Source organism: Sebastes umbrosus, chromosome 18 (assembly GCF_015220745.1).
Source record: "Sebastes umbrosus isolate fSebUmb1 chromosome 18, fSebUmb1.pri, whole genome shotgun sequence".
In the NCBI taxonomy this organism is placed as follows: domain Eukaryota; kingdom Metazoa; phylum Chordata; class Actinopteri; order Perciformes; family Sebastidae; genus Sebastes; species Sebastes umbrosus.
The window spans coordinates 17,494,787-17,518,064 of NC_051286.1; the positions used below are offsets into that span (position 1 = coordinate 17,494,787).

General features: G+C 40.1%; 1 protein-coding gene across 3 annotated transcripts; it reads left to right on the plus strand.

Annotated features, from left to right (window-relative positions):
• The first annotated feature begins 833 nt into the window (after window positions 1-833).
• arhgap18 (Rho GTPase activating protein 18) lies at window positions 834-23,017 on the plus strand. 3 transcript variants are annotated; one of them, XM_037751203.1, is made up of 18 exons: window positions 834-989; window positions 11,760-12,006; window positions 13,151-13,295; window positions 13,893-13,975; window positions 14,218-14,370; window positions 15,716-15,779; window positions 16,867-16,988; window positions 18,292-18,363; window positions 18,594-18,687; window positions 18,983-19,074; window positions 19,998-20,075; window positions 20,260-20,419; window positions 20,517-20,599; window positions 20,711-20,917; window positions 21,065-21,199; window positions 22,138-22,259; window positions 22,355-22,410; window positions 22,615-23,017. In XM_037751203.1, exons 1-18 carry the CDS (start codon window positions 955-957, stop codon window positions 22,704-22,706), a joined length of 2,040 nt encoding a protein of 679 aa, XP_037607131.1. In that variant the 5' UTR covers window positions 834-954; the 3' UTR covers window positions 22,707-23,017. The 3 variants fall into 3 exon arrangements, with proteins under 3 accessions (XP_037607131.1, XP_037607129.1, XP_037607130.1); XM_037751201.1 differs by lacking the exon at window positions 834-989 and adding an exon at window positions 2,720-3,154; XM_037751202.1 differs by lacking the exon at window positions 834-989 and adding an exon at window positions 2,722-3,154 and having other exon boundaries at window positions 16,870-16,988.
• The last annotated feature ends 261 nt before the right edge of the window (window positions 23,018-23,278 follow it).

Sequence of the window (23,278 nt, forward strand, 5' to 3'; positions counted from 1 at the left end):
AAAGTAAGAGTACAGAATTATTATCAACAAAATCTTAAATTATCAAAAGTAAAAGTACTCATTATGCAAAACGGCTCCTTTTAAAGTGTTATATTATTATAGAATATTATATTATTCTTTTCTTTATCCCTAACACATACATTTTAATGTTGTAGTTCTTCAATTTGGAATCATTTTTACATACTTTATAAACTACTGGGTATAGATTAGTATTACATTTCTGCATCATATCACAAAAGCATATATGTTTTTTTATGTAAGGTAACAAGTAGCTATAGTGTCAAATAAATGTAGTAAAAAGTACAATATTTCTCTGAGATGTAGTGGAGTAGAGGTATAAAGTAGCAGAAAATGGTAAAACTCAAGTAAAGTACCTCAAAATTGTGCTTAAGTAAATGTACTTGGTTACATTCCACCACTGAACTTAAGTTTAAATATTCAAGCTTTGGTAGAAAAACTCCAAAAACAATGAACATATGTGACCAAATTAAAAAATGAAAAGTTAGATGGCTCATATGAATAGGCTGTTCGAAGATATTTTTTTTAATTCACCAGGGCCCCACGCTTCATTGTGAGTTTTCCAGAGCTACTGTAAGGCATCATCCTCCCTGCCTCTGTGACAGCCTATTATAGCAATTACTCTACTGTCCTCATTAACTGCCCTCATCACATGCACCAAACATGCTGCCATATTGTGTGTGGAAGCACTATTTGTCACAGTGCAGCAGAGTCCGAGAGGGCGGTGAGTGATTGGTAGTAAGTGGACAGACAGAGTAGTGGGGGGAAGGTAGGATGATGGGGGGCCAGATGGAGGAGCAGAACAATCTGATTGACCTCTGTGGCTAATCCACTCGTCACAGTGTGTGAGTGTTTTACTATCATCTCCCAGCATATGGCCAGCAGGTCATGCTCCGTTAAAGACTGTGTGACTGGACGCAGACACAGACGGACACAATGGTCTCCAGACTCACCTACTACCTTCATCTCAGGTGAGGAACCAGAGAAGGAGACAGCATCTCTCTGTGTGTGTGTGTGTGTGTGTGCATAATCCTTTTCATTTGCATGTATGTTGCTGTTTGAGTGTGGATGTTCAGATTCTTAAAGAAAGGCATTTGTTCCACATTCAGGTGCCAATATTTTACCATTTTAACAGCTTAAATTTTTTAAAAACACCTGGAAATTTGTAGTTTCAAATATTAAGATGTCATTCAGTTTATGTATGTTGAAACATATTGTGTCACTTAAACATTTTCTGCTGTATATGGAAAGATATTCATCAAGTTTTGTTTACTCCCAGGGTGTGATATTCCCTGCTATAAATGTGCTGTGATCACTGATGCTGAACACTATCCAGAGCTTTGGTTTCAAAATAAGAGTATATATGAAAGTATGTAGACAACAAAAATCATTTTGAGGTGAGTTTTTTTTTTTTTTAGGTTTTTGGCTGTATAGTTACCAGGAACTTTGCAATATTTCACCTGCAAGATGATATGACACACATAAAATATGATGCATGGCAATGTTTTAAACAACCTACCACCTATTAAAATGAGATCTCCGTGCAACACTAATTATCACTCATTTAAAACACTGAGTGGAACCATTCTTTAAAATGAGGTGAGCCTTGCATGATGAAGTACATTTTACTGCGGATGCACTAAGTAAGAAGTAGCACCTTCACTTCTTACTTGTTTTTGGTGCTTTTACCTTCAGTCCGGCCTTCAGCTGAGCAGCTGTCAATCACTTGCGAACTCCGATCAAACGGTCAAACTAGGCAGCGCCGATCAAATATGAATCAATATTCTGTAACTGTAATGCCTATTTCTCGCCTCAAATGTTTTCAGAAACATCTTGTAGAGTACTGTTTAGCTGTAAAATGGGACAGTTTGTGATCCAGCAGCCATGTTGACATCTGTTGAGGAAATACCAAGCACCGCCCACCAGCCGGAGCACAGCCAATAGGAACTCTCTCTCTCTCTCTCTGAAATGACCTGTGATTGGCCAAAGTCTCCAGTCACGGGCTAGATTTTCTAAAGCCTGAAAACAGAGCCACGAGGAGGTGCAGAAGTCTAGTTATCTCTCAGAACACTTGAGTTACAATATGCTGAAAGGTTATTATGGAATTTTAGCCCAATGATGCCACAAATACACTGCCTACTGCCACTGTAATCAGGAAAAGTCAGACTTGGTAGCTGCAGTTTTTAACGGTTTATTTGTGGTCATATTGCGAAACAACCAGCCACGTCTCATGAAAATTATTTACTTCATAGCTTTTGCTGTTGCTGGCAGTGAGTCTGAGAGTGAATACAGGGTCGAGCTAAAGAAACGCCAGTGTCAATATCTGTGACTTTATGCCAAGTTGTTGATTAATGTCTAGACTGAGTTTCCGTCTTTCCACTCTTTATATATATATATATTTCTATAAGTCTAATTTTCTCTCAAAACACTTGAATTACAATATGCTGAAAGGTTATTATGGCATTTTTGCCCAATGATGCCAAAAATATGTCTGCATATACTGCAGGTTTAATAGCTTTAAAATTGAATATTAACACTGAAATTAAAAATGTTTCAGATGTGAAGTGGGTTGTGCATTTATTAAATTAAAGAGATGCATTATGTGTAGAATGACAGAAAATGGTTTGTTGTTATTTATTAATAGCCTTCATTGAAGCACATTGCACCAGGAAGTAGTTGGTACCCTCTTGCAGCAGCAGGAGGCGCCACACCACCTATGAAACGTTTCTCCTGTGGTTTCAGCCAATCCCTGCTCTGTGTTGTATCTGTAATCCAGCCCCTGTGTCCTGCCTCACAAACACACACACAAGTTGTAGAGAAAGACGAGAAGAAGTAGAGGGAGAAGGAGGAGGAGAGTTTGATGTCAGCATGAGTCGGCAGCATAACAGCCCAGCTGTGGTAGACAGATAGAGATAGACAGATAGAGAAATAGGTGAATAGAGAGACTATCAATTAGTGAGTGAAGAAGAAGAAAGAAGGAAAAGAAAAGGAGGAGAAACATGAGTCGGCAGCAGCAGCAGCAGTCCCAGGGAGTGGTTTTAACGGGTTACCACAGCAACGCGGAACTACAGCCCAAAACTGGACCGCGTGCCTCCAGCTGTGCGTCAGCCCAGGACCACGAGCCCCCCGTGCCCAGGTGTGTGCAGTCGCTTTAGAATGAGGTCAGGTACAGGTGTCGGTGTGTGAGTGTGTGTGTGAAAGAAAGAAAGAGCAAAGGTCACAGTGATAGTGTTGTTTTCCTTATTTTTGCAAAGAAAGCTGTGCAGAGTATAGTTGAAAAAAAGCAAACCATCCTTCAGTGTGTTAAACTAACCTGAACCCAGCACAACCTGCTTAATTACAGCTTCTTTTATTTTCCATGATGAGGTCAACAACTCCGCCCTAAGCTTTGCCCTGCCTGGCTTGTGTTGTTCCTTTTTAGTTTACCACATTCCTAATCAGCAGGTTATAACCTTGACTTGGTTACACTAGCACAGATTGTTTTGCAAGGTTGCCTATCTTAACTACACCACTGTAGGTCTGATAATAATCTTTGTTCCAATAATGTGCAATTTAAGAAAACATTGCTCTGAATCAGTGCCAAGTGTCTGCAACATAAAAATAGCCACTTGCTTGTTGTTGGACTATATGGTTGAAAGTATATTGAGCTCATTCTAAGTAATGTCTCAATCAAGAATGCCAAATAGCTGATAATAATAATAATAATAATAATAATCTTTATTTGTATTGCACCTTTCTAAACATAGTTTCAAAGTGCTTGCACAGATACAATGAAATACAGACAAAATAAAAACAACAATAAAAGAACAAAACATAAAGATCAAATAATGAGAATTAAGTTGAACATCTTTGGGTTTTGCACTTGTTAGTTGAACAAAATAAGTAATATTAAGTAATATTTCAAGACATCTCTTTTAGGCTCTTGGAAATTGTTAAGGGCCCTTTTCACTATTTTCTGATTTTTTCTTTTTTATTATGATCAAACAATTAATTGATTGAGAAAATAATTAGATTAATTGATTAGTTTTTAATTATTAAATTAATCGCCAACTATTTTGATAATCGGTTTGACATTTGTAAACTGAATATCTTTTGAGTTGTGGACCGAAACAAGACATTTGAGGACGTCATCTAAGGGCTTTAGGCAACACTGATTAACATTTATTACCATTTTATGACATTTTATAGACCAAACAACTAATCGATTAATCAATAAGATGAATTAATAATTGTTAGCTGCAGCCCTAAACTTATGGGGAAATATTTGTCAGTAACAGCAGCCTACTGTACAGCAGCCGGACTACCAGGTTAAAAGGAGACTCATGTGTCTTGAATCTACTAGGGCTGCAAGTAGTTTTTTAATTAATCGTTTAGTCTATGAAAATAGTGAAAAATGCACATTCTCACAGCCCAATGTGACAGCTTCAAATGTCTTGTTTTGTCTGACCAACCATCCAACTCTCAAAAATATTGCGTTTTCAGTGATATAAAATAGAGAAAAGCAGCAAGTCATCACATTAGAGGAGCTAAAACCAACAGATGTGGCTTTTTTGCTTGATAAATGAGTTAAATGATCAACTAATCATTTAATGCATAATATAATGTTGAATATTTTAGCAGGAAAATATACAGAGGGGTACAAATGAAAGGGAAAAGCAACAGTAAGTGTCTTAATAAGGTGTTTGGCCACAGTGTTTGGCATTCAGTTAGGTTGAGATGTGGGGATTTTTCACACTCATCAGAGCTTCCAATGAGCCCTGAACTGTATAGAAACATCTGCATTTGTTAGATTTCTACATTCATTTATTATGATGGAGTCACATCATTTGTTTTCATTGCATGATAACCTTCTTGTCTGCTTCCCTACATTGAGGAAAAGGCACATCTGAGGTGCTGTATGTCACAGAGGAAAACACTGAATGGGAACTAAGATCACATGGAAACAACTGTACAGTTACAGTGTTTTATTTATAACCGAGCACACTTGTTTATTCGTCCGGGCCGGCGCTGGCTGTGTGTGTGTGTGTCCAGTTCATGTTTAGATCAGCAAACAACTGCTGTCAACAACTGTGGTGTGGTGAAAGTAAACAACTCAGTGTCCAGCTGGCATTCAGACGTATACACACCTGCCTCTCTGTGTTTGTGTGTGTATATACAGTATATGTGTGTGTGTGTGTGTGTGTGTGTGTGTGTGTGTGTGTGTGTGTGTGTGTGTTCCAGATGGCCAGTCCAGCTAACTGGAAAAAAAACAGCATCACGTTACAGCCTGCCTTTGTCTCACCTCCCACAGCAAAGTGTGTGTGTCCTGACTAGGTTGACGTGGAGGCTTCGTTTTGTGGTCATTGTTTCCCCGGGTCAGGAAATGAGAGACAGAGAGACACAGACAGACAGACAGACAGACAGGCCTTTTACCAGCAGCAGTGGACATCCGACCTAAGGAGCCTTAGGTTACGTGTCCGCTTTTAGATGTCCCGAGAAGGAGAAGTTGAGCTTTTAGCTAAAGGGAAGCGTGTTCCTGTTGTGTTTTCCCTCGTCGTGTAGGAACCGGTGCTTCCCCCCAAGCATCTTTAGTGGTGTGACTTAGTCAGTGGACACACATGGTTTGGATTAATTCACTGTGTGAGGCAACAGACAGCCTGACCTCACGGCAGAAATGCAACACTGCACAGGAAATGACATCTGCAGAAAGGAAGAGAAGCTGTGAAAGGTTACAAGATGTCAGATCAGCAACAAAACAGTCATGAAAGTGAACACAAATTACTACTATAAATGAGCATAAGAATAATAATAATCCAGAGAATCAGATGGTAAAACTGCAGCAATCTGGTGCCTGACAGGGATGGAGTGGCAGAAAGATGGACAAAAACAAACTGGCAGATTCGTCAGAACTAAACGCAGATGATTTATTCAACCAGTGGGTCGTTGCTGAGACCAGAGAGGGGGAACAGAGGCAGCCTCTGTTTTTCCACAGAGGGCAGCTGGCACCTGTTGATCTGAATGGGAATACCACGCACACAATTCTCATCCTCTTTCCCCTTCTTATGTTGGCTGCACAACATCCTCAGCTGCCCATTGTTCACTTTTTGAAGCTGAAAAATCATACAACTAAATCTGATCTTCTACCTCATCCATCTCCAGTGGTGGAAGCAGTACTCATATCCTTTAAAAGATTATTTTTAACATTTTGGGAAATATGCAAGTGTGCTTTCTTGCTGAGAGTAAGATGAGAAGATTGATAGCTACTTGTTTAGTTTTACACTTTGTTTTTTTGTATGGATCAAACAAGACATAACGTGTTAACTAGTGAGCTTTAGGTGCTGGTAGACAGATTTGCTACTTCAGTTTGGACAGAGCCAGGCTAGCTGTTTCCCCCTGTTTCCAGTCTTTGTGCTAAGCTAGGCTAACCAGCTCCCGGCTGTACTGTAGCATCATATTTACCGTACATACAAGAGAGTGGCATCGATCTTCTCAACTTACTCTTCGCAAGTATTCCTTTAAGTGAAAGTAGTAATAGGCCTACCACAGTGTAAAAGTACTTACAATTAATGCATTCAAAATTTATCTTAAAGGGACAGTGTGTAGGATTTGGTGGCATCTAGTGGTGTGGTTGCAGATTGCAACCAATTGAGTACCCCTCCGCTCACTCCTACCTTTCCAAGACTGCGGTTACCTGAGACGGCAAGTGCAAAACCGCGGTAACGGCTTTTGCCTCGCTCAGAGGCCATCTTTACCATAATAACACTACTTTAGGAGCAACGGAAGTCAGACAGTGGCTGCCGGTACCACGGTTTTGCACTCTGCGGCTCACGGTACAGCAGTTTCACAAGCGTGTCGGACAACTACGGTGGCCTTCATGTAACATAAAGAACACGAAAGGCTCTCTCTAGAAGCCGGTGTTTGGTTTGTCCGTTCTGGGCTACTGTAGAAACATGGTGGAGCAACATGGCGGACTCCGTGAAGAGGGTCCTCTCGTAGATATGAAGGACTCATTCTAAGCTAACGAGAACACAACGATTCTTAGTTTCAGGTGATTATACACTAATGAAAACATAGTTATGAATATTATATTCCATTTCTGCTAATAGATCCCCCGGAATATTACACACTGTTCCTTTAAGTAAAAATAAATAAGTATTATCAGAAAAATATACCTGTAAACGTAATGACCATGCAGAATGGCCTCATTTAACTAAATGGCAGTTTAGTTGGGAGCTTTGTCACTGAGTGGTACTCTATAAACACTCTCAGGTCATGTGAGATCAAATAGTTCACTTCCTCAGATCTTGACTCACATTCAGCTCATCAGTGCTGAACTTGCTCTTTGTTGGGTGATACCGTTTCCTTCTATTTCTGTTTGCACCTCGCAGTGTGGCATTTACTTTTACAAGCTGTTTTCTCTCCACACACACACACACACACACAACCACACACACTCTTATGTCGACAGCTCTGAGCAGGTGATAAAAGGTGTGCAGATAAAGGTACAAAGAGTAAAACAATAGCACACACAGCTGCAGCACTGTTTTCCTTTGAAGGTCATTTGTCCATGCATGTATGAAAGTGTGCCAGAGTGAGAATGTGTTTGTTTTACTCACAAGGGCAGAGCTAAGTCATGTGCACTATTGTTTGTAAAGCTTTGGATAATTTGTTTGCATTATTGTGGGTGTTTTTCTGCACTTTCAAAGCGTATGAACTGGGATAGCTGCACTCCAAAAAACACACACAAATATGTCAGTGCCATGACCTATTCACTCAGAGGAAGCATGCCTGTCATGCTTTTGAGGCTTAAGAATCGCTGAGTGGTCAACAACAATTACTTGGAAGCTGCAAAGATTAATTTTTAACATGGTTGTAAATATTTTTTTTTCTACTACTTGATCATAGTTAAATGGAAAACAAGCTCTCTTAGCCAATCAGAGTGCCTAGGGTTGCATCATAGTCTGTTCTATATCCAATCAATAGCTACACCTATTTCTAGTCGGCTTTGGATCTTTGTGGTGTATCAGACAGATTTGGATTAACACCAAATATCTACAGAAATACCTACCTACGGAGGTAATAAATCAAGTGAGAAGTAGGGTCATTTTCTCATAGACTTCTATACATTCAGACTTCTTTTTGCAACCAGAGGAGTCGCCCCCTGCTGGCTATTAGAAAGAATGCAAGTTTAAGGCACTTCTGCATTGGCTTCACTTCTCAGATCAAAGAGTCGCCCACTGCAATTCACAAGTTCAACTGAGGGTTGATGGGAATGTCATTAGTTTAAGTATTTGTCATGAAGTATTGGGAAATTAAAAGTTTTGACCCTGATGATGGCGCTAGATGAAAAGTTAAGGGATCACCAAAGTGATAATTCATCCGGAGGTGGGACATAAGTTTGTGCAGAAAATGTCATTAATTCATTTAATATCCATGCAATAGTTGATAGATGAAAAGTCAGGGGATCACCAAAGTCTTTCAGATTTATCCTCTGGAGAGAATGAATGTTTGTACAAACCTTCATGTCAATCCATCTGACAGTTGGACAGACGGACGTTACCATGCCGCTAGCGTGGCTAAAAATAGTACAAATGCAAGATAAGTGTGAACACATAGATAACAAGAAGTATCCTACTTTGGGTTAAAGCAAGTACACACTTGTAAATATACTGCAGCTGAATGAATAAACCACTGCTTAACCTCTTCAATAATTTGAACTACCAACACTGACAAACTAATGTGTTAGTATTTTTGTGAGCGTGTGTTGTTTGCTAATCTCTGATTTATGGTTCAGTCAACCCGTTCTTCATACTGTCGCTCTGGATGAAGGTAAATGATTAACTCCTGGAGTTCATGTGTGTGTCTGCCAGGTTTAAATCTGCTTCCAAGTTAAATAAAAATACTCTCGAGTATATCAGAAAACAAGGACATTTTTGCCATTCCTCACATATTAAAACATTTCAGTTGCTGAGGCTTTAGTGAGGCAATGAACATACAGTAGGTCGGGGGAATGACTTGCTAAGTTTGCTATTTTTCAAAACAAAGAAAGCCAAAGGTCGAGGAGTCAGACAGCGTGTTTTCTACATGTGTTATCACATTAGACTAGATCATACTGGGAGGAGAGAAGATGGTACCGTAAGGAGAGAGATATATAGGAAAACAGGGAGGAAAGTAGGGGTGAAATACAAAGTACTAAGTAGAAAGGAAAAGGAAAGACACAAGTCCCAGGCGAGGTGTAGGAGGAGAGGAAATGGATGAGGAGGAGGAGGGGTGTTTAAGAAAAGAGAGGAAGGAAGGAGAGGAGGCGGCCTTGTTAAAATACCTGATGGTCTCTGTTAAAACCAGATCAAAGTGTGTGTGATTTATATTTACCAGTGTTTTTATAGCTTTATGGCTACGTCTGTGTGTGTGTGTGTGTGTGTGTGTGGCAGGAAGTCTTCTGTGGTATGTGGCCTTGGCTCAGCGTGAACCCTCGCTGCAAAGCTCCGCTGATAATTCCAAATTAATTAATATAGAACATCAACTCATTGCTGTTCAGCCTGACTTCCTGTTAGCCTCGCACGTCATTTATTTCCTTTCATCTCCATTACAATTCATGTCCTAATAGTCTGTTAAACAAGAGTTATACAATTTGGTCCCTAAATATTTGAAACATCATTATTTTCGCCTTTAATTGCACTCATTTCTTATACAAGTTTTTTTTTAATTCACTGTAATTGCGTCATCTTCCACAAATGGGGCCCCCTTTTAGATCATCTACACCATCTGAAATGTTGTCCTTTACTTAAATCATTACTATTAAGCCAGTTTGTATTTTATATATGTTTTTCTTTTAAAACATCAGTCCACATCATGCCACTACGTGTGGTGTTTTTAAATGTCAGACTAAAGTGCCAAATGTGTAACAAACAGTGCTGTCTTCAAAGGTAAATTAAAAAAAATTGACCAATTGTGTAACTGTAATATATATTGGTGCGGTCATGTTGTGGCTTGTTTACTTCATGTCATACTTAATATCCCGGGTTGTTGCTTTCATTTCAGTATGATATGATCAAATCAACTTGCCGAGACTTGAAACGTGCTTTGCCCTCACAGTAACAGCTGAATCATCCAGGGTTTTGACAGCCTGACTGACAAATATACAGCCGTGTTTGGATCTAGTTGAGTGAACTGATGATTATTTAGTAGATGGATCAATGTGTTGACAGCAACCTTCCTGCCTTATTGACATGGGACACATGCTGTAGGCAGCTGCACCATCAGTCAGTTGTACTATAACTGTAGCTGCTCACTCCATAATAACTCTATAGCCTCAAGTTGAAGAGAAACAGAGAGAGAGAGAGAGAGATAGAGAATGTGCTGTGTCAGATGTAACTTCCTGTCACAACAAAGGGGACATTCAGTTGGACATCAGCAAAGCCAAAAGCATGAGAGCCACATTAAAACACACATTAACAAACAATAATGTTAATAGTTATGATTAACCAACAGCTTTATATTCTACTGGCACTTCTGTTGTTGTTCATATTGTGTACAGCTCCGCCAAATGCCCTGCCGCCATTTCTTTGTTGTCACTCTTTCAGCATTTATAATTATACAATACAATGCAAAGTAGCAGGAGTACTGCTTATAGTATTAGCAGTAGTAGAGTCGCCCTGTTTGGGAGTACTGTGACCATGTGGTTGTATGTATATGTGGACGCCGTAAAGAATGAATGAATGAGACGAGATGTTAAAGGACATTGTTGAGGCCTCCCATGCAACATATATTAAAGCTATGACATATGACACATAGAGTGGGAATTGTAGAACATTTTAGGGCTGTTTTAATCTGCTGTAAATGTAATGTAAAAACCTTAAAACACTACAGTATATACAACATAGTCTGTGACACATGGCTTCATTATGTTGTGTAATGGTTTTCATATGGGGAGTGTCTCTGTGTGTAATAAATACGGTCATACACAGTTTCAATAATTACACGCTAGACAACCTGTACGAGGTCATCCTAACCATAATTAGCTCTAATGGTTCACATTGTCTTGCTAGGCTTGGCTTGGCTTGGCTTGGCTAAACCACACTAATATACTGTGTGCTGGGATGAGCTGGCTGTGTGAGAGCTGCTATTCTTAGTCCCCGCTGATGTTCTTCTCATTAGTTGACTGGCTGACTGGAATTTAACATGCTGCTGGCTCATCTATCTGACTGACTCACTGACCCGTTTGTGCCATTGCAATATGAATATAGTAGGGCTGCCCCCTCATGGTCGATTAGTCGACTGATCGGCCGTTTTGGTCTTAGTACACTAAGATTTCTTTGATCATTTAGTCGTTTTTTATGCTTTTTTTTTAATGCTGAGTGACATTTCTCTGGTAAACACAGGAATCAAAGTGGTGCTTTTGTGTGACACAGATCTGTCGATTAAATCAACTAATTGATTAGTCAACTAAGAATTTCTTTGGTCGAGGATTGCCAAAACATTGCTGCATACACACCTCTTTACAGAGCACAACACACCTGGTTCTCAGACAATCTAACATTTATAATCCAGGGATATTTTTTACGAGGTATCTATCATAACGTCACTGGTAAACAAGGTGCAAAGTACACAGCAATAAGTGAACACGTTCTTTTAAATCAAGAGGAATAGTTTTGTTGGGGCATGTCGGACAGGTTTTAAGGATTGTGCCAACTGATCACCAGATTTAGTATCTTTCTACCTGTCTGACTCACCTGTCTCTGTCACCCGTGTCTCTCTTGTAGCCGCAGAACCGGCCACTACACTGTTCAGCAGAACCAGAACACGCAGCATGGAGACAGATCTGGGCCTTCCTCTCCCATCAGCGGTACCAAACCCACCGGCACTGACTCACCGTCGCTACTCATCCCAAGCGCTGGCGCTTGGCCCAGGTCTCCGGCCTCCTCCAGCCCTAAGCTAGGCTCCAGCCCTAGACTCAGTCCCAGGTCTAGGTCCAGACTGCGGCCACAATGCCATCGCAGCAACTCTCAGGTAGACTGCGAATGATGTGATAAAGTTGTGGTGGTGCCTCACTTGTGGGATTTTGTTTTTTGGGGGAAATCTTACAGTAAGTGCAAAAAGAGGTATTGAGTGTTTCTGCACTGTGTTTTCCAGAGCTTAATTGTGGAACAGTGTATATTAAAGGTAGAGTTTGTAGGATTTGTAGCTCCACTACCACAGTTGCACCCGCATATCGGAGAACTACGGTGATCTTCAAGTAACGTAAATACGCGAAAGGCTCTCTCCAAAGCCCGTGTTTGGTTTGTCCGTTCTGGGCTACTGTAGAAACATGGCGGACTCCGCGAAGAGGACCTGCTCCCTATGTAGATATGAAGGGCTCATTCTAAGCTAAGGAAAACACAACGATTCTTAGTTTCAGGTGATTATATACTAAAGAAAACATAGTTATGAATATTATATTCCATTTTTTCTAATAGATCCCCTGAAAAGTTACACACTGTTCCTTTAAAGTCAGACAACAATGCAAAATCTTTAGAGTATTTCTGCAGCATTAAACCTTTAAACAAATAATATAGTTCCATTAATATACAATTGTATGCCTCTATATTGTTTGCCTTCCATAAATAATAATACACGTTAGTTATCAACCCAGTATTGCCTTTCACTTTACACTATTAGTGGTGGTGGGATTCACAGGCAACAACCTGCTCTGCTGTTGTACTAACTCAGGATAAGAATGTCTGCTATAAATGTCTAAATCGTAACTGTTAAATTTTTACAGGGGGTTTGGTTGGCAGGCGTACAATTGTTGTCCCTCATTATGTTTTAAGTAATTTACAGCTCTCGGGGAGGCTGTGCTGCTCTGAGGATGAGCGTGGGCTCAACAACAGCATGGAGACTCAGTGATAACCCAACAAAATTAACTCAACCAAATGCCTTTTTTTGGAAAAGCAGAGTGAACTTAGGAAACATGCTCTGATGTCTGTTTAAATTCCAAGTTGTTTGCGTGTACAGTATATCTGAGAGAAGCTGCATGGCCACTTCATCATCATATCTGATGAACAAAAGCTACTGTTCAGGACAGAAACAAGATATGAAACATGAACGGGAACCTGAAACTAAATGGTGAAATCCTCATCTGCATACGTGTATATCTTTGTGTATCACCTCGCAGGACTCTCTGGACGAGCTGGAGATGGACGACTACTGGAAGGAGGTGGAGAATATTACCCGCTCAGGAGGAGAAGAAGCAGCGGGGAGGGGAGAAGGTGGAGGAGAAGGGGAAGTGCAAGAGGAGGAGCAGCAGAAAATTCCTGAGGGTAGGATACACCGTGTCCATGGATAGACCTCAAAGACACATAAATTTCCCCTTTTCTTTCATCTGTTAGTGCACACGGACATTTAGATCATTCTACTTACAGAAGAGAAAGTAGTGGCAGAGTTTGATCATAGGCTAGTTTGGGCATGTGTGTGGTTTTCCAGACATGGACGGACTACAAGATAATGGGCTCCCGAACACAGACATGATCTGGAGTGACTGTTATTATGCAAATGCTAGCTGTTTATCATAAACACACTACCAGTTCAGACTAGCTATGCGTTGCCTTGCATAAGAGGTATCTTGTGTTTATATTTGTGAGCCTTATTTAGCCTGTTTATGAAGGCTATTGTTCTCTGGAGCAAACACACACTTCCTGTATAGTATGTGTGTGTGTGTGTGTGTCCTGCTCTTGTCTGTGGTTACACCTTTCCCTTTCCTGCACCTGTAGAGCTGTGTCTTACATGGTGATAAATAGAGGCTTCGGTCTCCCCCTTTCCCTCATTTTGAGTCACACAATAGCGATACTGATTTATCATCTCAGGAACTAAATAACAAAAATGAAAGTCCCTTATCTTCTTCTCGTTTTCTCTTTAAGAAGGCGAACAGGAGGAGGCGTGGCTTACAGAGGCGGGGCTAGCACGGCTGTTTGATGATTCACTGGCAGCTGACGGGGATCAGGTATCAATTATCTTTCCTGTATTTAAATAGTTATAGTCCAGGTTGAGTCATAGTTTATCAGTTTCATATTTGCAGTACTGTACTTTTTACTTAATATGACATGCTTTGAATCTGCTTGTGAGTCAAGAATGTATTTTACAGAAGACAGACTGACTAAAGAAGGCGTTATGTAGGTGGAGAGATATACTGTAAAGATATTAAAACTGTTGACTCATGCTTGATTCTGATTGGTTGACCGACAGGAAGAAGACAGCGCGGTGTTCCTGTCCACGCTGACCAGGTCTCAGGCGGCGGCGGTCGAACGTCGTGTGACATCGCTACAGCAGACGTTGTTACGCCGACGCAACCGGCAACATGTTCCTGATGTTAGGGATATATTCAGACCTCCTGAAAAGGTTAGGAGATGCACACACCCACATGAACACAAACTAATTATATTCTATCTAGGGCTGCAACTAACGATTATTTTTGTCGATTAATCGATTAGTTGTTTGGTCTATAAAATGTCGATCAGTGTTTCCCAAAGCCCAAGATGACGTCCTCAAATGTCTTGTTTTGTCCACAACTCAAAGATATTCCATTTACTGTCATTGGAGGAGTAAAGAAACCAGAAAATATTCACATTTAAGAAGCTGGAATCAGAGAATTTAGACTTTTTTTCTTAAAAAATGACTCAAACAGATTATTCTGATAATAGTTGGCGATTAATTTAATAGTTGACAACTAATCAATTAATCGTTGCAGCTCTCATTATGTCAACATGAAAGAGTATCTGAGAGGATAAACTTGAAACACCAGAGAAATGACATTTACAGGTGTTCAGCTGTAAACTGTGACACTGTCTAGAATTAATTCATCAAACATTTTAATCTGTGTAAGTCAAAATTTAAGATCTCATTAAAGGAAGCTCTACATTTTGGGAAATGCGCTTGATTGCTTTCTTACTGAGAGTTAGTTGAGAAGATTGATACCACTCTCATGTGCTTAAATCAGTCGTACACACAGTACTGTCCTATCTGTGGACATGTTGCTACGATGTTTGTGTGCACAAAATACTTGTGTAATTATGCTGGTATTGCTAACAATGGCTTACCTGGCTGTGGAAAGCCCCATTAAGTTTTCCAACTTGTTGTACTGGAACGCGGTCAACTCGGGTGTGACGTCATTCCCAGCTCCGACATCCGATTTCCGAGGTAAATGGAACGCAGCACTATGCATTGATGCTAATCTAAGCTGATTGAGGTCTGCCACAGTCTGTCACAGTTTGATAGCATGAATTGAACATCCCACCACAACACACAAATGAGACATTTCCTTTTTTTTTTTATTACCACAAAGGAAGTGGTCACAACTTTGCTAAATATGCGTTTGTTGTTACTTCTCCAGTCTGGCAGTAATCAATCACCAATTACCAAGCTGTTTTTTTATACCACCAAATCCCACTCCATATCTGCTAAACCAAGTCCCTTCAATACTCTGGACTGACTGGATTCATATTCAAAATATGGAAAATGTATTGATTTGGGTAGAAGTAAAAGTACTACTTCTTCTCTAAACTACTCCGGTCAGCAGAAAAAACAAGAGTCTTGCACATTGTTTCACTTGGATGCAGTTTGTCCACTAATTAACAGAAAAGATAATATGTAACATGTAAAATGTAACAAGGAGGGAGAGCTCTGTGTGAACATTACTCTGTATGCCGTACAGTTATGTGTGTCTGTGTTGTGCTTTGTGCTGCAGGATGAGGAGCCCAGTAAACCTAAAGGAGGAAGTGAGAACGGACAAAAAGATGTCACTTCGGCTGGTGCGTCCTACATACTCCTGCACACACACACACACACACACACACATGTACAGTATGAGTCACCATGGAGAATGACTAACTGAGGCCCAAATAACCTTCTGCCTGGCAACTCATACTCACATACAAATAATAGAAAAGAGAAGATATAACACGATACAGTGTGATACAATATGATAGAAAACAATACAACACAGGTGATGTTTACAGGAAGTGCTGTTTGTGGCTACTCTAAAAATGGAATAATATTTCCATCATCTCAGATCTACACAGTAGAGGTGGGACTCAACAGAGGTCCCACGATACGATATTTTAACAATACTTAAGTCATGATGTTATTGCGATTTTAAACATTTTGCGATACGGTGAGTATTGAGATAAGATATATTGCGATTTATTGTCTTTTTCAACTGCAAATTGTTCAGTTTGTCAACATTTGTTTTATCTAATAAGATACAGTTTTCACTCTGTTCATCTCAGAGTTTTCATTCACATATCTTGAGGTCAGAGGTCAAGGGACCCCTTTGAAAATGTCCATGCCAGTTTTCCTTGCCAAAATGTAGCACAACTTTAGAGCATTATTTAGCATTCTTCCCGACAACCTAACATAACGCGGTTGGTACCAATGGATTCCTTAGGTTTTCTAGTTTCATATGATACCAGCATCTTCCACTCTAGCTTTAAAACTGAGCCCACTACAACCTCTGAAAGACAGAATAGCGACAAGGTCTGCCGGCGGGCCGTCAGATTGTTAAGGGGTTGATAGGTTTTTTTCCCCCCACCCCTACTACACAACACCAGAATGCTTAACTTTTCTATATACAGTAGTACTTTAAATGGGTGGAAAAGTCAGGGAATAAAATGTTGAGTTTGTTCACCAATAGACAAGTTATAGCTATAAAAAAAGGCCTGTCTTTCTTCCTCTTTATGCTTCAGTGACTTAAACACTGTGGTATTATCTACAGAAAAGCACATTTAATTGTCCGTCCCTGCGTATATACAACTGAACTTTGCCTTACATAAACACATTTGTACATCACTACGTGTGTGGTCGTATCTTTTATTTCTTTTTTCTGTGTGTGTGTCCCAGCAGAAACGGAGACCGAGCTCAATGTTGAAGTGGCGTTTTCAGAGCAGGCGCTCACTTACAGGGACAACCACCAAAGGTCAAAGGTCATAATGAGCCCGAACTCACCTGACGACAAACTACCGGTAAGTCACACACACACAAGTACACAAAGGCTGTGTGAACATTCACGTCCTCAGGTGTGTGTTTCTTTACTGAGTCAATGGTGTAGCTACAATGAATAAACTGCGTGCACTGATTTAACGCTTTGGCATGCAGTTAAAGGAAGGGACATTTTGAATTGCGCTTTTGCTGTTAGCATTTTTCAGTGCAAGTTTATATTAGAGCTTGTATTGATAACTTATTAATTGTTGTGGGGTCAATGATTACCCAGAGATAGCAGATGCAGACACCTGACAACAGTCATTTAAGAACCTTTACTGCACAAGATTGTTATTTTTATTGCTCATCGTGCACTTTTAAGTGTGACAAAATGTCTTTATTGCACCTGAGTGTAATGTCATCAACTTAATACTGAACAAAGTTTGATATTAGCTGCCATTTAGATGTTTGTCTTGCAGTTTTACAACAAGAAAAATATTTACTTTATGATCACAAGTTTTACATTATGCTCTATAGATGCTAATCTTAAGGTATAGTTTAGTCAGGTTGTTTTATCGTGTTGCCTTTTGTCCCTATAATGTAATAAAAACAGGATATAGAGTGGAGAATGAAATGTAAAATGTAGAGTTGGGCAATATATCGATATTATATCGATATCGTGGTATGAGACTAGATATCGTCTTAGATTTTGGATATTGTGATATGGCATAAGTGTTGTCTTCTCCTGGTTTTAAAGGCTACATTACAGTAAAGTGATGTAATTTTCTGAACTTACCAGACTGTTCTAGCTGTTTTTTTTATTTCCCTTCACCCACTGAGTCATTATATCCACATTAGTGATGATTATTTATCAAAACCCCTCATTGTGTAAATATTTTGTCAACCCTACAATATCATCATTGGTCAAAAATATCATGATATTTGATTTTCTCCATATCGCGCAGCCCTAGTGATATCCAACAACATACATTAGAATATCATTTGTATAGTTAGTGATAGTTAAACAGTTAGACTTTCATTAAGCATACATTATGGCTCACAGGCTGTGTTGCACATCAGCAGAAAGCAGCGTTTGAGTGCTGGTCTGTGGTGCCATCTAGTGGTTGAAGCTGGTATTACTGTTCCTCAGTGCTATGTGGTCATAAAAGGTCTCTATAGTCACTTCACATCCAATCCAGTCAGTTCAGTATGACACAGCCCCCACTGGGCATTCAATATGAAAGTAAATACGGTCAATTTAATTTAGCGCAGTGTTTACTTTTAATATTTCCTCCCACAGTCACTGACGCCCCTCTGTCTCCCTCTCTCTTTGTTTGTCCTCTCCAGAACTTCAAGCTGCTCCGAGATAAAACAGGTCAGACCAGAATAGGAGATCTGTCTCCTCTGGATATGAAAAAGGTGAATAAGAGAAATGTGATAAAACAAGATATTAAGATCTGTTGATGCATACAGTATATGTCTGTTTATTTTATGATTTTATGATGCCTTCATGAGACAAACTGCCCTATAAGAGATGAGTTAGCGGAGTTATTCCTAAAACCAGTTACTATTTAATATCATTGTCTTGTATTATACAGTATATAAATATATATGTATATATATTTTGACTGTTGGTAATGTTCTGTCAGGTGCGAAGACTGGTGCTTGTGGAGTCGACAGCTCTGTTTGACACTGCTGGGATCGACCTGAAGGCATACAAAGCTGTCAAAGTAAAGAGTAAAGGTACAGACAAACACAATCATACACTCTCATTCACTCTGTAACTGTTGTATTAACACAGACATATACAACTGGTAAAGCCCTGAAGATAAACATGCTTTCTCACCACACACAAAAATGAACACACTCAGACATGCATAATAAGAGCATTTACACAAAGAGGGATATATGCAAACAGAAGTCATTGGAAATAGCTAAAATGAATACAAAGTCTAGGTAAACACGTACAGTTAATGTACTCTATGAAGATATTTCTGTTTTACTAAATATTTGTGCTTGTGTGTGTGTATGTGTGCAGAAAGTGGTCTATTTGGTGTTCCCCTTGCCACTTTATTGGATCAGGACCAGAGGCGGGCTTCTGGGACCAAAGTGCCATTCATACTGCAGAGGGTGAGTGAGTCACACTGTCTGTCTGAGACATGGACGATTCAACATTACAGCTGTGATGAGAGGAAAAAAAATACTGCTGCCAGGTTATTAACAAGGTTCAAGAAACGTTAGCACATCACCCCTATCCTTCCTTGCATCCTTACACTGGCTCAGTTCAGGATACACTTCAAAATCCTTCTAATTGACTGCAAATCTCTGACTACAAATCTCCACCGTACATTTACCTCAGAGCTTCTCGCCCCCTTTCAGCACCACCAGACCCCTCAGATCCACCACCACGCACTTTTATTCACTGGCTTTTAATTGTATATATGTCTCTATGCTTGCATGTGTATGCAGATATGTCTGTCTTTGTGAAGCACATTGGTGCAAAACCTGTTTGTTTTTTAAAGTACTATACAAATGAAATAAATTTGGAGCAAGGGCTTCAACTAACGATTATTTTCATTGTCGATTAATGTGTTGATTATTGGTCTAAAATGTCTGAAAATGTTGATCAAAGCCCAAAACGATGTCCTCAAATCTCTCGTATTATCCACAACTCAAAGATATTCAGTTTACTGTCACAGAGGAGTAAAGAAACCAGAAACTATTCACATTTAAGAAGCTGGAATCAGAGAATTTTGACTTTTTTTCTTAAAAACGTACTCAATCCGATTAATTTTAATAGTTGACAACTAATCGTTGCAGCTCTACTTGAAACTTGAAATCTTATGATAGTATTTGATCAAACAGCAGCAATATATCAATGCATCTCACTGTATCTCCCATATGAATCTCACAATTAACATTACACACAGTGCAACTTGAATCTAAAGTATATGAGACTGACGCTGTACTGCGATCATTATAACCAATATGTCCAAGTTCAATTGTTTCTACTTGTGATGTTTTATCTTTATATCTTTCTCTCTCATTCCCAGCTTATTAGTCATATTGAGGAGGAGGGATTGAATACAGAGGGGCTGCTACGGATCCCTGGAGCGGCCACCAGAGTCAAGGTTGGTTTCACTGCCACCTCTACTGTCACATTATAAAATGTTAAGATTGTTTTGTAGCTTTAGCAGAGTAAAGAGAGGTCGATACCAACATTATCCAACTACCAGCCTGTCATCGTGGTTGTTAGCATTAGCGACATGACTTGTCCCTTGAGGTTGATAAAGTGTGCATCTGTCCCAAATCCAGTCACTGTGCCAGGATCTCGAGTCCTCTTTCTATGACGGGGTGTTTCCTTGGCATCAGTTGAAGCAGCACGATGCTGCTAGTCTTTTGAAGATGTTCATCAGGGAGTTGCCCCATCCGCTGCTGACTGTGGAGTACCTCAACGCATTTATCGCTGTCAACAGTATGTATAACATGAGTTCATATTCTGCCTAATCTCTAGAGCTTTACAGCCACATGTACTTGCATTAAGCGTTTCTGTGTGTGTGTGTGTTTTAAAGAGCTCCCCACAAAGAAGCAGCAGCTGCAGGCTTTGAACCTGCTGGTCCTTTTGTTACCTGAAGCCAATCGGGACACTTTGAAGGTAAATGCTAACATGCACTCAGTTTGAAAGGAGCTTCATGTTTCACTTCAATAAATAAGAAACCTTTTAACTGCTTCTATTATAAATGTTTATCTCTGTTTGCTCCTCCAGGCACTTGCAGAGTTTTTCCAGCGTGTGATCGACCACCAGGCCAAGAATAAAATGACCCTCAACAATGTCTCCGTTGTCATGGCACCCAACATCTTCATGTTCAAAGGCTTCCGCTCCAAGGTTACAGAGCAACAGGAGTTCTCCATGGCAACCAGCACGGCCAACATCGTCCGGCTGCTGATTCGATACCAGAATCTTCTCTGGACAGTAAGCATCAAAAAGATCAAATCACCACTGTAAACAACAAGCTGTACATTTATGACCACGGTTGAAATCAATGCGAATGGAGGATGGTAGGGTGTGTGCCAAGGTTACTAAATCTCCCTTTTGTGTGTGTGTGCGTGTTTTCTCCAGATCCCCAAGTTCATTATGACGCAGGTCAGACATCAAAACACTGAAAGCCATCGGAAACAAAATAAAGAGAGAGCTGTGAGGAAGCTGCTGAAGAAGATAACCACTGACAAACCATCAGATAAAGCTATCCCTGAGGTAGGAGTCTTAATTCTGTGGTTGTGTAGCTGTCAGCGACATATTGATATTGATTGGAACTTAATCATTTAGTTGCCACCCACATCCAGCTTGTTTTAGAGTAAAGCACCATATGTCTCAGCTCCAATATCACCAGTAAACAACAAGTGAAGGTGTCAGAGTCACAGCAAAGTTGTAGTTTCCCTACATCTTTTGATACTGACCATGTATGGAAGTGCCAGATACATAAATTATAGTTAAACTGAAATAGTAAGACACAATAAAAACCTTTAATAGTCACAATTTGATACCAACCAATCATCCTATGGTGGTCATAATATGTGCAGCACTATTTCTCAATACAGTTTATTGAGAAACAGTGACATCTAGTGGTGATGTATAGGAATGTTGTTCCTATGTGGGTAGACGGGTATCTTTTCTGTGGTGCAACATGTGGGCATCAGGAGCCAAATACAGGACAGTCAGTCATAGGATACTTATCCCTATCACGCTGGTGCAATGGTTTTCACCCTTTCATATATACAATATATGTATTTTAATTGGATGTATTTAATAATAATGAGCACAAAACATTTAAAAACATTTGAAAATTTCACACACATTTACTGATTTTTCGTTTCTTGTAGGTCTTTGGTTATAATAGTGAAAAACCGATTATAGCAGCATATTAGAGAGTACTGTTCTTCTTGACAACATAGCAGTGACTGAGTAACTACGGCAACACTTGACCCTGCATGCTCCGCTAAGTGCTGTTAGACCAAACAGTGTTTGGAGTTTATTAAACAGAAGAGCAGGAATTTATCCAAGTCCACATTCTTGTTGTCTGAAGTCGACGCCTCTCAATGTGAGTGTTTGTGTGTGTGACGAGGACAGTGTTTCACTTTGTGTCGGCGTGATTGACTGTTTGTTTCTCTGTCCCCGTCTGTGTTTACAACCAGGAGAGCTCGCAGGGATTCATTCGAGTTCAAGCACCACAGTTCAGTAAAGTGTCCATGGCCGTTCAGCTTACTGGAGAGCTGCAGGCTGCTGATGTGTTGACACGCTTCCTCAGCCAGGACAGGTAATGTGTATACTTACAGTACTACTCATACAAATACACACACAGTCCTCTCTTTGTGTCTCCTTAACTCGTACTTTCTCTCTTTGTCCTCCCAGTTACGCGGCAGTGAAACGAGAAGAGCTGTGTCTCTATGAGATTGGTGGAAACATCAGTAAGTCCTGATCTATTAATTACAATGTTTGGATTTTGTATATTCTCTGCTGATAACCTAGATAGTGAGCCAACAGACATAATGGTGAAGAAATATACTTCCCGTTGTGGGTCTAAAGGCCATAGACGAGTGCAGTAATCCAGCATAGTTATAATAACTACACCATGCGTCACTCTCTGCCTCTCTTTATCTGTCGTCCCTCAGAGGAGAGATGTCTAGATGGGGAAACGTACATGAAAGACCTCATCCAGCTGAACCCTACAGCCGAATGGGTCATCAAAGCTGTGCAGCGATAAACTCCTTCCTACCATCCTGCTGTGCTGGATAACAGACTGCTCCGATCTGCCACTGTGTACTATACTGAGAGGAGACGTCACCTGGTTCTCTGTGGTTGCTGCTGGTTCTGGATGGACCATTTGCTTGTAGCAATGATTTTTGAACACAGGTGGTTTCACACAAATGGTTTGTCCTGAAAACTGCCCAAAAAAAATACAAGTAGTCCAATGACAGTTTCAAAGAGGACCTATTATGCTTTTCTGCTTTTTTCCTCTTTCCTTTACTGTGTTATATATATATATATTTTATGCAAATAAAAGGTCTGCAAAGTTACAAAACCCAAAGTCCACGCCACAGGGAGTTACTCTCCCCCACAGAAACACTGCTCCCGAACTGCCTGAAACGTCTTGCCTGAAGTCCTGCCTTTTCTTCCGTAACGTGGTGATGGCACCAAGTAACACTCTTGCATAATACCTGCCTAGCGGCTAGTTTGGCAGGCCCTCAAACGAAGCTAGTTAGAGCAGAGCTGAAACGGAGTCCGAAGGGTTTGGTTAGGTTGACCAATCAGAGCAGACTGGGCTTTTCAGGTCAG